This window comes from Nematolebias whitei, chromosome 1 (assembly GCF_014905685.2).
Source record: "Nematolebias whitei isolate Nwh7 chromosome 1, NemWhi1, whole genome shotgun sequence".
Classification (NCBI taxonomy): Eukaryota; Metazoa; Chordata; class Actinopteri; order Cyprinodontiformes; family Rivulidae; genus Nematolebias; species Nematolebias whitei.
The window spans coordinates 84,667,612-84,681,079 of NC_056498.1; the positions used below are offsets into that span (position 1 = coordinate 84,667,612).

Here is a 13,468-nt window from a genome sequence, read left to right on the forward strand (position 1 = left end):
ATCCATCCATCCATCCATCCATCCATCCATCCATCCATTCATTCATTATCTTTACCCGCTTCTTCCTTTTCGGGTCGGAGGGTCACTGGTGCCCATGTCCAGCCATCACGATGCAAGAGGCGGGGTACACCATGGGCAGGTCTCCAGTCCATCACAGGGACACATAGAGACAAACGAGACAAACAACCATTCACTCTCTCACTCACACCTAGAGACAATTTAGAGTTACCAATCAGTCTAACATGCATGTTTTTTGTCTGTGGGAGGAAACTGGAGTACCTGGAGAAAACCCACACATGCACGGAGAGAACATGCAAACTCCACCCAGAAAGGTCCCCGGACCGAGATGTCAACTGGGGGACCTGCTTGCTGAGAGGCAGCAGCTCTACCAACTGAGCCACCGTGCTACCCGCCCATCAACTAATACAAGGAAATACAGAGTGAACTTCATAAAGCACCATTCTACAAAGTGCTTAAGTTAATGCCTGTCATTCACACACACACTAATATCTTTGGAAAACAAACTGGCACCTAAGACAACATTTGTAACATTTAACGTGATTATTAAAAATGTTTACTCCTTAAATAATTAGGTTATTACGTCAATGTTAGTATTTATCTAAAAAAATGTACATACTATATTATATATTTGATACATACAGTATATATAAAAGGCCAGCCAAAATTTGTCAATTTTTATTTTATTAAAAAAGAATTATTCTGAAAAAGAAAATCCTGAATTTTGATCCTAATCATCGTAGCCATCTCAGCGTGCACAATTTACATTTTTGTTTTATAGTTGTTAGGCCAGCCCCCACTCAACATGCTTGTACATGCATGATGTGCATTTGTTACTGACTGCAAATATGTAACACATTCTTGGTAAATACATTAGATATTAATTTTGTGCATCCGTTGTTTATGCTCTAAGTTTTAAGATCTACTCACTTGTAATCTTGTCATTTGACACTAGGTGCACACAGTCTCTTCTTCTCTGATTAGATCATTTTAACTTCCAAAGTTTAATCAAACGGTTGGAGAAACAATATATAAGTGCTTTATACAAAGTTAGGAGTTGTCCATTTTAAAATTGTACAGGAGGATTGTTGTACCAGTTATTCTTGAGGTAAAATAATCAACTTGTCTTGTAATATGACCACTTCAGCAGTAGAATGTCAACAAGTACCGGTAGTTTAAATTAGTGCTTTCAGTCACTCAACCCTAAAAGATTTTCTATACAGATGTATTTGGATCTTTCTGTGACCAAGTCTTACCTCTCTCTTTAGTGGAGACAGCAGCTGGCGACATCTCAGACCATCCCAATTAAAGCCTTGAAACCATCTAAAAGAAACCAAACAACGTTTTAGTCTACATTAAACAAGTTCTTATTTTGTTAATATTACTAGTTCAAATCCATAACTACGGAGCCCCAGAGGGGACGTGCAAACGTGCATGCCCATGCAAACATTTTTGCGTTCTATAAACGTTATTCAAAAGTCTGAAGCAGGCTCTGAAACAAATGTGCACAGTATTATTGCAGGTTCATTGTACAGATAAATGGAAATCACAAACTCACATGACGTCTGCCCCTTTAACCTGTACAACCCCTCGTTAACCGAGCGCATCACACTTTTCTTCAGAAACAAAATGATGAAAATTGAGAAATGCATATATAAAAACACAATAAATGAAAAAAAAAAAAAAAAAAAAAAGGAGCAAGACAGTATGAGAAACTTAAAACAACAAGTTTTTAGCTATCTGTTGTGAGATGGTTCTAGCAGTTTTCCAGTTTTTTAATCTACTTAATGAAGAATAGTACGACTTGAATTCATTCATAAAGCACAGTAAGGAGGGCTGATTATCCCTCCACTTACTACAATGAATGTGGTACTTTGCTATAAGGATGACTATATTTATGGCATCAGAGTAAGCTGAGCTTAAATTATCCATATAAAATAAAATGGCATCAGCATCAAAGGGAGGAATGTTAAGTTTTAGATTAATCCAGTTTGTAATGTCAGTCCAGAAACTTTGTGAGTATTGACATGAAAAAAACAAATGTTCAAGGGATTCATCTTCAGATTTACAAAAGGTACACAAATCAACCTTAAATTTAAATCTTCTGTACAGAAACATGGCTACTGGATATATCTTATTTATTATTTTAAAATGGTTTTCTTTCACTTTAGGAGATTTAGGCCATTTGACAAATTTCGAATGAGCAGAAGTCATTATGGTTTTATGATTTATATTGGGAGGTTTCTTGAATGAATCTTTGTTATAATCATAGTAAATCGTTTGTCGCATGCATTCATTGATCATCTTGTTATTACATTTGAGATCAACGAAACTACAGTCATTTAGTTTTAATGTGGGTATCGAAATGGTCACCTTTGAATATAGAATGATATTTTTAATTAACTGAATCAAGGCTAGAGGGATTGCTTTACATACCTTCATAAAATCTTTATGGCAGCAGCTAAGGTTATATTTTCTAACAAAAGATGAGAAATTTAAAAGATCTCCATTACAATCCAAGATATCTGTTACAAAAATGATGCTTTTTTTCATACCAGTCTTTCCTAAATATTGGCTTTCTGCCCACTGTGATTGCTCTATTATTCCACAAAGTTGATCCATGAGGTGAGAAATTATGGTGAAATATCATTTTCCAGAACTGAAGAACTTGTTTGTGGAAGTTTGATAATTTAACTGGAATCTTCGTCACTTCAAAGTCACAATTTGCAAGGAAGTCAATTCCTCTCAGCTGCTTAAAAATGGAGGCAGGGATATGAAAACACATTGAATTTTGTTGTTGTAAAAAAGTTTTTAACCATTTAGTCCTAAATGTACCAACCATTGCTTCAAAGTCTAGTGCATTGATACCACCATGCTCATGTTTTTTAACTAGTTGGGACCTTTTAATATAATGAGTCTTGTTTTTCCACAAAAACTGTAAGATAATGGAATTGGCTTTTCTTATGTTTTGTGGTGATATATACATCGAATGACGTGGATTAACAGCCTTGGAAATGCCATCTGCTTTAGTCAACAGGTTCCTTCCAAAAATAGATCTCTAGTCAACCAACGGCTGAGACTTTGTTTCATATCTACTAAGCAGTTTGAGATGTTATTATCTTCCCTTCTATTTGCATTCTTAGATACTAATACACCCAAATATTTAACTTCATTTACAACTCTAACTGACTGGATGTTTTTATGAATACATTTATGAATGGGAAGAATCTCACATTTGTCTCACATAGACCTGAAGCCTTAGAGAATAATGAAATTGTATTAAGGGCTCTTTCAACCATTAAATCATTTTTTAAAAACAATGCTGTGTCATCGGCAAATTGGCTAATCTTGTATTCTCTATCAAAAATGTTAATTTCCTTTAACTCAGGATTGCTATTAATTTGAAGAGCTAGTAACTGAGTAGTCAAGATAAACAATTTTGGGGAGATGGGACAACCCTGACGGATGCCTCGCTGGATCTTAAATCTAGAAGTAAGTCCTGAATTTAAAGAGACTGAGCTATATATATCATTATAAAACATCCAAATTAATCCACAAAATCAATCACCAAAACCCAAAAACCTTAAAGTCTCTAACAAAAAGGTGTGTTCAATTGTGTTGAATTCCTTGTAAAAATCAAGGAACAAGATCAGACTATCATTATCAAGGCAGTCACAATAATCCAACATATCAAGGACCAGTCTAATATGATTGTGTATATTTCTCTCTTTAACAAAGGCTGATTGACTTTCATCAATTATATCTTTAAGTCCTCTATTCAGCCGATCAGCATAAACATGAGCTAAAATTTTATAGTCAAGTCACATTTATTTATATAGCACATTTAAAACAGTAACTGTTATCAAAGTGCTTACCAAAAAAGATCACTGCATCAAATATTAATAACATATTACAGCAACATGAATAAAAGCATAAAAACAATTAAATATAATGAGAAACAATGAAATACTAAATCAAATCACCCTGCGTTAAATGTCAGGGAGTAAAAGCAAAATGGATGAACACAATCATCAACAACAAAATACCAAATGAGATCACACTGTGTTAAATGCCAATGAGTACAGATGCGTTTTGAGGAGAGATTTAAAAATAGAGACTGAGGTGGCCTGTCGAATGTTGATGGGCAGATTATTCCAGAGTTTAGGGCCCACGACTGAAAACGCCCGATCTCCTCTGAGCTTCAGCCTGGTTTTTGGTACGGCCAAAAGCAGCTGGTCTGATGATCTCAAGGCCCGAGAAGGAGTATAAGGATGAAGGAGGTCGGAGAGGTATGAGGGTGCAAGGCCATTAACACACTTAAATGTCAGCAGAAGAATCTTAAAATCAGCTCTGACACGCACAGGAAGCCAGTGAAGAGAGGACAGAATTGGAGTAATGTGCTCAAACCTGCGAGTTCCTGTTAGTAGCCGAGCTGCAGCATTTTGGACAAGCTGGAGACGTGAGAGAGAGACCTGACTGACCCCAGCATAAAGCGAGTTACAGTAGTCCAGCCGGGTTGTAATAAATGCATGGACTAATTTTTCAAGGTCGGATCTGGACAGGACGGACTTGAGCTTTGCTATTTGCCTTAGCTGAAAGAAGCTTTTTTTGAAGAACAGAATTTATCTGCTTATTAAAGTCCGAGTCTAAAACTATCCCGAGAATGGTAACAGACCGTTTTAGATATGGCTGAAGAGAGTCCAGGTTTGCAGGATCAGTGACAGTGGCAGAGCTAGGGTTAAACACAATGACCTCAGTCTTCTGATCATTAAAACTCAAAAAGTTTGCAGCCATCCAATGCCCCTTTTGCACTGCCCCTAATCAGCCCCAACTCTGCTCAGCCCTGCACACCCCTACTCAGCCTGGCTCAGCTCAGCCTGGATTTGCACCTGCACTTTAGGACCCATTCTGGAGGCGTGTCCAGAATCTAAGTCCTGCTAATGAGAGTTCTGCTCCTCAGATAAATATTAAATTATTATTTTTATATATGAATGTTTCTGTTCAGTGTCCTGAGACGAGTTCTGTTGTGACTTGGCGCTGTATAAATAAACTGAACTGAATTAAATCTGATGAACCAGATTCTACAAAAAACATTTATATTTAAATCTAAAAAAAGTTAAGTCTGATCCTCTGGACATTCAAAAAACAAAAACAAAAAAATGTAGAAATGTTTCTTCTTTCATCCGAAAGACTTCTTCAGTCTGAGGCGCTGTCTTCAGCTCATAGCTATTTATATAAGACTGAGCTGAAGACAGCTCCTCAGACTGAAGAAGTCTTTTGGATGAAAGAAGAAACGTTTCTACATTTTTGTTTGTTTGTTTGTTTGTTTGTTTTTGAACGTCCAGAGGACCAGATTTAACTTTTTAGATTTTTCTACCTGAATTATTGAGAACGCATCAGGATATCTATATTTAAAATTCTACAATTTTCTTCATCATTTGATGTATTTGCGCTCATTGTGGTTTTGTTTCTTGTATACAGATTATTTTTTCTTGTATACAGATTATTTTTTCTTGTATACAGATTATTTTTAGCTTTGAATTAAAGTTTAGCTTTGATTTAAAGCTTTAATTTAAAGTGTAATGCTTGTTTAGTGATTTGTACATCTGTGGGTTAGAATAATGTTTAACCAAAGGCTGTGTCTCTTCTTTAAACATGTTTGAGGGAAATATGAGAGATTCAATAATTTTTTGTCTTTTTATAATTTTTCAGTTGAATTAACTTTAATTAACAGATTATTTAATTTAAGTCAAAGGGAAAACAGGATTTCATGATAAAGCCGGCACCGTTTATTTATTTTTAATCTTCACGGATAAAAAAAAAAGCAACCTTATATTTTATACATAAAATGTAAAAAAAAAAAAAAAAAAAAAAAAAATTCCACCCTCCGTCCCTCCATCCCGGTCCTCCCGCCTGCCAGGGCTCGATCCGGCCTTTGTGACCAGGCGAGGCCGGGGCTCGGGGTCAACGTCTTGGCAGCTCGTATGATCCTCTGCGGTGACACCACTCGCTTGAATTTTATAGTCGGTCACCAAACACAAAAAACACCTGGACTTCAGCATTAAACACGGCGTTGTCATTATTCTAAAAAAGTTAAATCTGGTCCTCTGGACATTCAAAAAAAACAAAAAAAACAAAGCAAAACAACAAAAAAATGTAGAAACGTTTCGTCTCTCATCCAAGAGACTTCCTCAGTCTGAGGAGCTGTATTCAGCTCAGTCTCTTAAATAGCACCTTCGCAGAGTGGATCAACCAGTTACCATTACAGCAAAGACTGGTTCATCCCAAAGATCCAGTCCCCCGGCACAAACAGAGTAATGTTGTGTATGCTGTTCAGTGTCAGGAGGGCTGTGATCAGTCTTACATCGGGGAAACAAAACAGCCACTGGCCAAAAGGATGGCCCAGCACAGAAGATCAACATCATCAGGCCAGGACTCTGCGGTCTACACTCATCTCCAGGCCAGCGGTCACTCTTTCAGGGATGAAGATGTTCACATCCTGGACAGAGAGGAACGATGGTTTGAGAGAGGAGTAAAGGAGGCCATCTTTGTGAAAAGAAACCGTCCATCGTTAAACAGGGGTGGAGGCCTACGTGTTCATTTGTCCCCCTCTTACAATGCTGTGATTGCTAGTATCACTCAGCCCTCTGTGAACAGTAAACAGCCATCAGTGTGCTAATGATCCATTGTTAGGCTGATGGTCCTTCTTGAGCATGTGATCAACTGGTTTTGGTTGTCAGCAGCAAAACTGGTTGATCCACTCTGAGACGGTGCTATTTAAGAGACTGAGCTGAACACAGCACCTCAGACTGAGGAAGTCTCTTGGATGAGAGACGAAACGTTTCTACATTTTTTTGTTGTTTTGCTTTGTTTTTTTTTGAATGTCTAGAGGACCAGATTTAACTTTTTTAGATTTCTCTACCTGGATTATTGAGCATGCATCAGGATACGTTGTCATTATTGTTTTTAAAATCTTAAAAATAGATCCAGCCGCTGCTCTGCATCCAGAGAAATTGCAAATGGCGGCTCAGTGAAAAGTTTCTGAGATCCAGTGACTCCTCCACCTGACCAATCAGAGTCCTGCATTCACGTTTCAGTCTGGACTCCGCTCGACTGAGCTCGCTCGGTCCCACCAGAGAAGCAGGGACAAAAAGAGGTCCTGAATCAGCCTCAAATCAGCTCAAAATACTAGCTAAAGTGCTGGTGCAAAAGGGTTCTTTCTGTGGCGGGCTGCCCAGAATTGGGGCTTATTAGGGGCGGTGCAAAATGGGCACAAGTCTTGATGTCATCAAGACATTTTAACAAAGGGCGAATGGAGGAGGAACTGTTAGTTGTTAACAGCAGATAAATCTGAGAGTCATCAGCATAACAATGAAAGGAAAGACCATGTTTCCTCAGGATAGACCCTAAGAGGAGGAGATACAAAGAAAACAGAAGGGTGTCCAAGAATGGAGCCTTGCGGGACCCCGCAGGAAAGAGGCACTGAAGTAGATATAGTGTTAGCAAAATTAACACAGAAAATCCTGTCGTTCAGGTATGAATGGAACCATTCTAACGCTGCACCAGTAATTCCAACCCAGTGTTCTAGCCTGGATAAAAGGATACTGTGGTCCACAATATCAAATGCAGCGGTAAGGTCAAGGAGTACCAGGACTACAGACTGACCAGAGTCATTTGCCAGAAGAATGTCATTGCAAACCCTAACTAAGGCTGTTTTGGTGCTGTGTAGTTTCTTAAAGCCAGACTGAAAGATCTCAAGAATAGAATTTCCACTCAAGAACTTGTTTAATTGAGTGAATACTATTTTCTCCAGGATCTCAAATGACAAATAAAGGACCTTGAATCTTTGAATCCTTGAATGAACTTTGACGCTTTAAAAGAAAGTTACAGTACTTTTGAAACACAAGTGCCACCTTGTTCTTTTGGATTTTAAATGGTGAGAAAATTCATGATTTATTAACAGGCAGAAATATACTGAGAAAACTTAGGATACATGGTGCTGCTTTGACAAATACTCTGTAAATATATCTAAAATATTATAACGGTGTTCAGACCAAGCTCATTAGCCTGGTAATTTGTTGACGGTCCCTAAGAAAACCATTGCTCCTTGGAGGGACAGACAGAGCAGCTGACTGAAATCAGACTGTCTGCATGGGATCAAACGAGGAAGTCACTGCTGAATCCACGGCGCATGAACGTAAAATATCCAAAGTAAAACTAATTTTACCACTGCAGCACGATATCCTTATATTTAAGGTTGATTTCAAAATAAAATTCCATTAAATCATGTCATCTGGACCAGTTTCTTTGAGTTTGCGAGAGAACACAAAAGTAAAAAAAAATAAAATAAAATCTCCCATGTCCCCTCTGGGGCTCAGTAATAATCTGTACAAAAACCTACTTGTGCTTCTTGATGTCCGATACACCGTTCTTTTTGTTTCCCAGCCTCTCCACTGGATTTAACCTGTTTAAAGAGAGAGAAAAAAAACATAGCTGTTCTAATTTCTATTTAATACACAAAACAAAAACAGAAGAAACAGGAAAACGGTTCAATTTAATTTAGTTGGTCATTTAAACAAAACTCAAATTTTGAATTTAGAACCGACACAATGAAAACTCATAATAATCACCAAAAACTTTCTGATAATGCAAAATAAAGATCTAGAGTCTATATTTTTCCTCTCAATGCTGTATTTGATAATACAGATTTTTTTTCACAATTGGAAACTGAAAACATAACCAGTGCTGTTTTAACAGTACAAACAACTACTCAAGATCCTTTGTTTGAAAACGATGACTCCAGGATCCGAATAAAACCTCCGGTACACAAGTTTTTGTGTGACCTTACTGAAAAAGGGGTAGCAAAAAAGTTCTATCTTTTGCTGACCCTGGAACAATTCCTGTCTCATAATGCTCTCCTGGACACAGGAGCTGACATCACTTTAATGTCTGCCACACTGTTTGAAAAACTACGGTTAGCAGGAAATCGTGCTGGCAAAGATTTAACCCTTCAGAACTGTTCATTAGAAGTACAACCGTACTCTTCTGAAGAAACCACCTTATCCCAGGTGGCACTGATTGAGATTCAGATTGGCCCAATGACTCTTATACACCCCATATATGTGTCTCAAATGGAATCAATCTCTTTCCTAATAGGACAAGATCTTTTAAACCGGTTTCAGCCTTTGATCTATTTCAAGAATCTCAAAGTCTGGGCGCAAGTACGCCAACCGTTATCCATTGCTTTCTCTCCAGAAGTAACCTCTCAGTGTGCCACACTGAATATTTCTGATGAAACCAACATCTCCCAACCTGATAACAACTCGCAGGAAAATGAGATCCTGCACCAAACTCAGGTAATGCCAGCCACGCATGATCAACCGTTGAAGCTAGCACTAGCCCAACGTGAAACTTTCTTGTGTTCACTGAGCCTATCACCATCCAGTGAATATTACCTCCCACAAATGGTTAAAGGTATCAAGGGTTCAAGAATCTCAAGTGAATGATGTTGTGTTGTCTCTTTGGACTGACAAGTCCACCATCAGCCAAGACCTTTATGAGGCCTTAGTGCTTAAACACTCTAATCTCAAAATGGTTAGAAATTCTTTTTATTTCCAAAACGATTTAAGATAAGTCTCATACCTTAAAAGCTGTGGGTATTTGTACCCTCAGGCTTAAATGGAACCATAGAGATCTGAATCACTCATTTCTTGTGGTTCCAGGCTTACCACACTCGGTATACATAAGCCGTGACATCCTAGTCCGACTTAGTATTCGGGTGGACACCATAAATGATGTTATGTGGTCACTGACAACCATTCCTCAGGTCACCTCTGTCTCTGATCTAGACAACCTTGGATCCAGACAGACATTTCCTGAAGTTCGTCAGGGAACCTCCAACCAACAAGTGAAAACCACCTCTGCTTTTGCTCAAAAGTATATCAATGAAATGACTGAAGAACATAAAACCTACCACAAAGTCTCACATGAAGAACTTCAAGTGGGGGAAACAGTCTGGTATTACATCTTTGCCCCAGTCACAGGACAAAAAGCTTCCCAAACTGGAACGCTTGCCCGTAAACTTCTACCAAGGTGGACTGGACCACATCTGATAACGGATAAACTGTCCCCAGTTCAATTCAATTCAATTCAAAAATACTTTATTAATCCCAGAGGGAAATTATATGTTGGGTAACTCATCATCCTGGTTTCATTAATGAGTTGTTATAGATGCTGATGGCTGTGGGCAGGAAGGATCTCTTATAGCGGTCTGTCCTACAACAGATTTGAAGAAGCCTCTGACTGAAGACACTTTGTTGTTGTATGACAGTCTGATGAAGAGGATACTGAGGGTTGTCTATAATGTTCTTCATTTTATGAAGAATCCTTCTTTGAACAATCATCTCCAAAGGTTCTAGAGGAGTCCCCAGAACTGAGCCAGCCTTCTTTATGAGCTTGTTGATCTTTTTTAAGTCACTTGCTCTGGTGCTGCTCCCCCAGCAGATGATGGCAGAAGAGATAGCACTCTCTACAACAGACTTATAGAAGATATGCAGCATCTTGCTGCAAATGTTGAAGGACTTCAGCTTCCTCAAGAAGTACAGTCTGCTCTGTCCCTTCTTGTAGATGGCTTCACTGTTGCATTTCCAGTCCAGTCTGTTGTCCAGGTGAACTCCAAGGTATTTATACTTCTCCACCACCTCCACTTCTTCTCCCATGATGAAAATAGGGTTGGATCTGTTCTTGATTCTCCTGAAATCTACAATCATCTCCTTTGTTTTGTTCACATTCAAAATGAGATGATTGTTTCCACACCATGCCACAAAGCGGTCCACCAGTTCCCTGTACTCAGCTTCTTGTCCATCTCTGATACACCCGACTACTGCAGAGTCATCAGAATATTTCTGCAGATGACAGGAGTCTGTTTTGTACTGGAAATCTGAGGTGTACAGAGTGAAAAGGAATGGTGAGAGTACAGTACCCTGTGGTGCTCCTGAGCTACTGACCACCTGGTTAGACACACAACCCTTCAGTCTCACAAACTGTGGTCTGTCCGTCAGGTAGTCTTTGATCCAGGCGATTGTTGAGGCCTCCACCTGAGTCTTCTGGAGTTTCTGACAAAGCAAATCAGGCTGGATTGTGTTAAATGCACTGGAGAAATCAAAGAACATGACTCTCACAGTGCTGTCTGCCTTTTCTAGATGACAGTGAGTTTGCTGAAGCAGGTGTATGATGGCATCTTCAACTCCAAGTCCACGCTGATAAGCAAACTGCAGTGGGTCCTGATATGTGCTTGTTTGTCTAGTCAGGTGGGTCAGCAGAAGTCTCTCTAGGACCTTCATGATGTGGGATGTCAGGGCAACAGGTCTATAGTCATTGAGGACTGATGGGTGCGTTTTCTTTGGCACTGGAACAAGACAGGATGTTTTCCACAACACTGGAACCTTCTCCTGGGTCAGGCTAAGGTTGAAGAGGTGCTGCAGAACCACACAGAGCTGCTCTGCACAGACCTTCAGGACTCTGGGACTGACACCATCTGGACCTGCAGCCTTATTCCGGTTCAGTCTCTCCAGCTGCTTCCTCACCTGACTTCTGGAGACGCAGAGGGGGGAGGCAAAGGAGGTATCAGCATCTTCTGATTTAGTTGAAGACCAATATGTAGAAGAAGAGTCCATGACTGAGGTGGTAGATACAATATTTGAGGTGTGACAGGACAGCCTTGGGGCAATGGAGGGTGTTATGTATGTATGTTGTGTACCGTATCAAAATCAGCAAAGGTCAGAAAGAACCTGTCCTTAAGTGGGTTCACCAAAACCAGATTAAGCCACACAACAAACTAAAACATCAAATGATAGAGAATCTTCAGATGATCAAAACATAGGCTAAACAAACTTAAGAAGGTAAAAACCCATATCCTTCTCAAAGTAGAACCTTAAATTCACAAACCCACAAACAAATAGGTAAGGCAAAACACCTTAGACCTAATAACAACAAATCTTTAAGGAAAAATCAACTTTTCTTGACCATGAGATCAGACTAGAAGTAAAACAACTATCGATCGGAAAAGAGTGGAACCTACAAGTGGGGGTTGAATAACTTTGGGTTGCCGTTGAGATTATGTGTTGTTTGTGTTCAAACTCAGCTGATCAGCATGTTAAAAGTTTGGTTTTTAAACTCCACTCAACACTAACCACTGGAGTAATCCTGGATCCTGGAACTAGCAGGAAACATGGCTCACGACAGCGGATAGACAGGATCGTCCCTCAGCACCTACAGTTGACTGTCCACAGCTATGAGGAGCTCAGCAGACTGCTGGGAGGAGTGGCCATCACTCTGGAAGGAGTTCTGCCCAGCATTCAAGCGGTCCTACAGTCCAGGGGAACCGAGAGGCCAGCAGAGTCTGGGTGGACGGATCGGACGGCATCTGCAGCCAGTTTCTTAGGATCCACTGTGGGATGGATCTTTACAAGAGATCCTTCCCATCTACAGCCATCAGTATCTATAACATATCTTACTGAAATGAGGATAACGAGTTACAACAACAAAATAATTTCCCTTTGGGATTAATAAAGTATTATTGAATTGAATTGAATTGAATTGAATTCTGATGAAAGGACCACGAAACAGTGCCAACTAAGTTTGTTTAGATAATTTAATTCATGAATCTGAGATAAACTTACCTAAATTTTAACGTTAAGAGCTAGACGTTAGTCCAAATTGAATCAAATGTAGTCAAAACCCCTTCTCAAAGTCCTCAGATTTATGCCATTTACTTTCTAAAATAATATTATTGGTTCATATTCATATTCAATATTTGCCATAATTGTCATGTCATAATTCAAACTGAAAATAAACATTACAGAACTGTTTTTAAATTACGGATTCTTCGTGTTTTCTTCAAGGGACAGGAATTAAGTTTGTTACAAGAACTCATGGTTTATATATATTTGAGGTGAGGCCGGTCCAGAGTAAAACTTATTAAAGGGTACGGGTTTGACCGGACCAGAAGTCCAATATCCTGTACATGTATTCCCCTACAGGATGCACCGATCCACATTTTTTTACTTCCAATCCGATCCCGATACCTAAATCTGGATACCGGCCGATCCCGTTCCGATATCATCATCATTATTGATTTTATTTGAGGCTGTAATAATCTCCTCTCAAGTAAAATTTGTACACATATATGCATGCATGTCCAAAAAGGCCACCTGAGGTTAGTTTTATTAATGTTGAATAAGTTTCAAAGTTAGAATTAAATTATAACACAAAACTTTTTTTTATTCCTAGCTTTAAAGTGGATATTAAAGTGATTAATTTAAGTGATTGTTTAAGTTATTTTATATATTTTTTTAATAAGGGGCAGATATAATAATTTTTTTCTTCTTTCTGCACTCTTCATTCAATGTTTTCTTTTTGATGAATTTGTTGTTTATTTTGTTTCTTTTAA

At 38.8% G+C, this 13,468-nt stretch overlaps 1 protein-coding gene across 1 annotated transcript in view; it reads right to left on the reverse strand.

Annotated features, from left to right (window-relative positions):
- Positions 1-13,468, reverse strand: part of LOC119407520 (cGMP-dependent protein kinase 2) — a 67,051-nt gene that overhangs the window by 1,033 nt on the left and 52,550 nt on the right. The window contains 2 exon segments of the mRNA XM_037674347.1: positions 1,275-1,341; positions 8,420-8,482. Of these exon segments, the coding sequence (XP_037530275.1) occupies positions 1,275-1,341; positions 8,420-8,482 (130 nt within the window).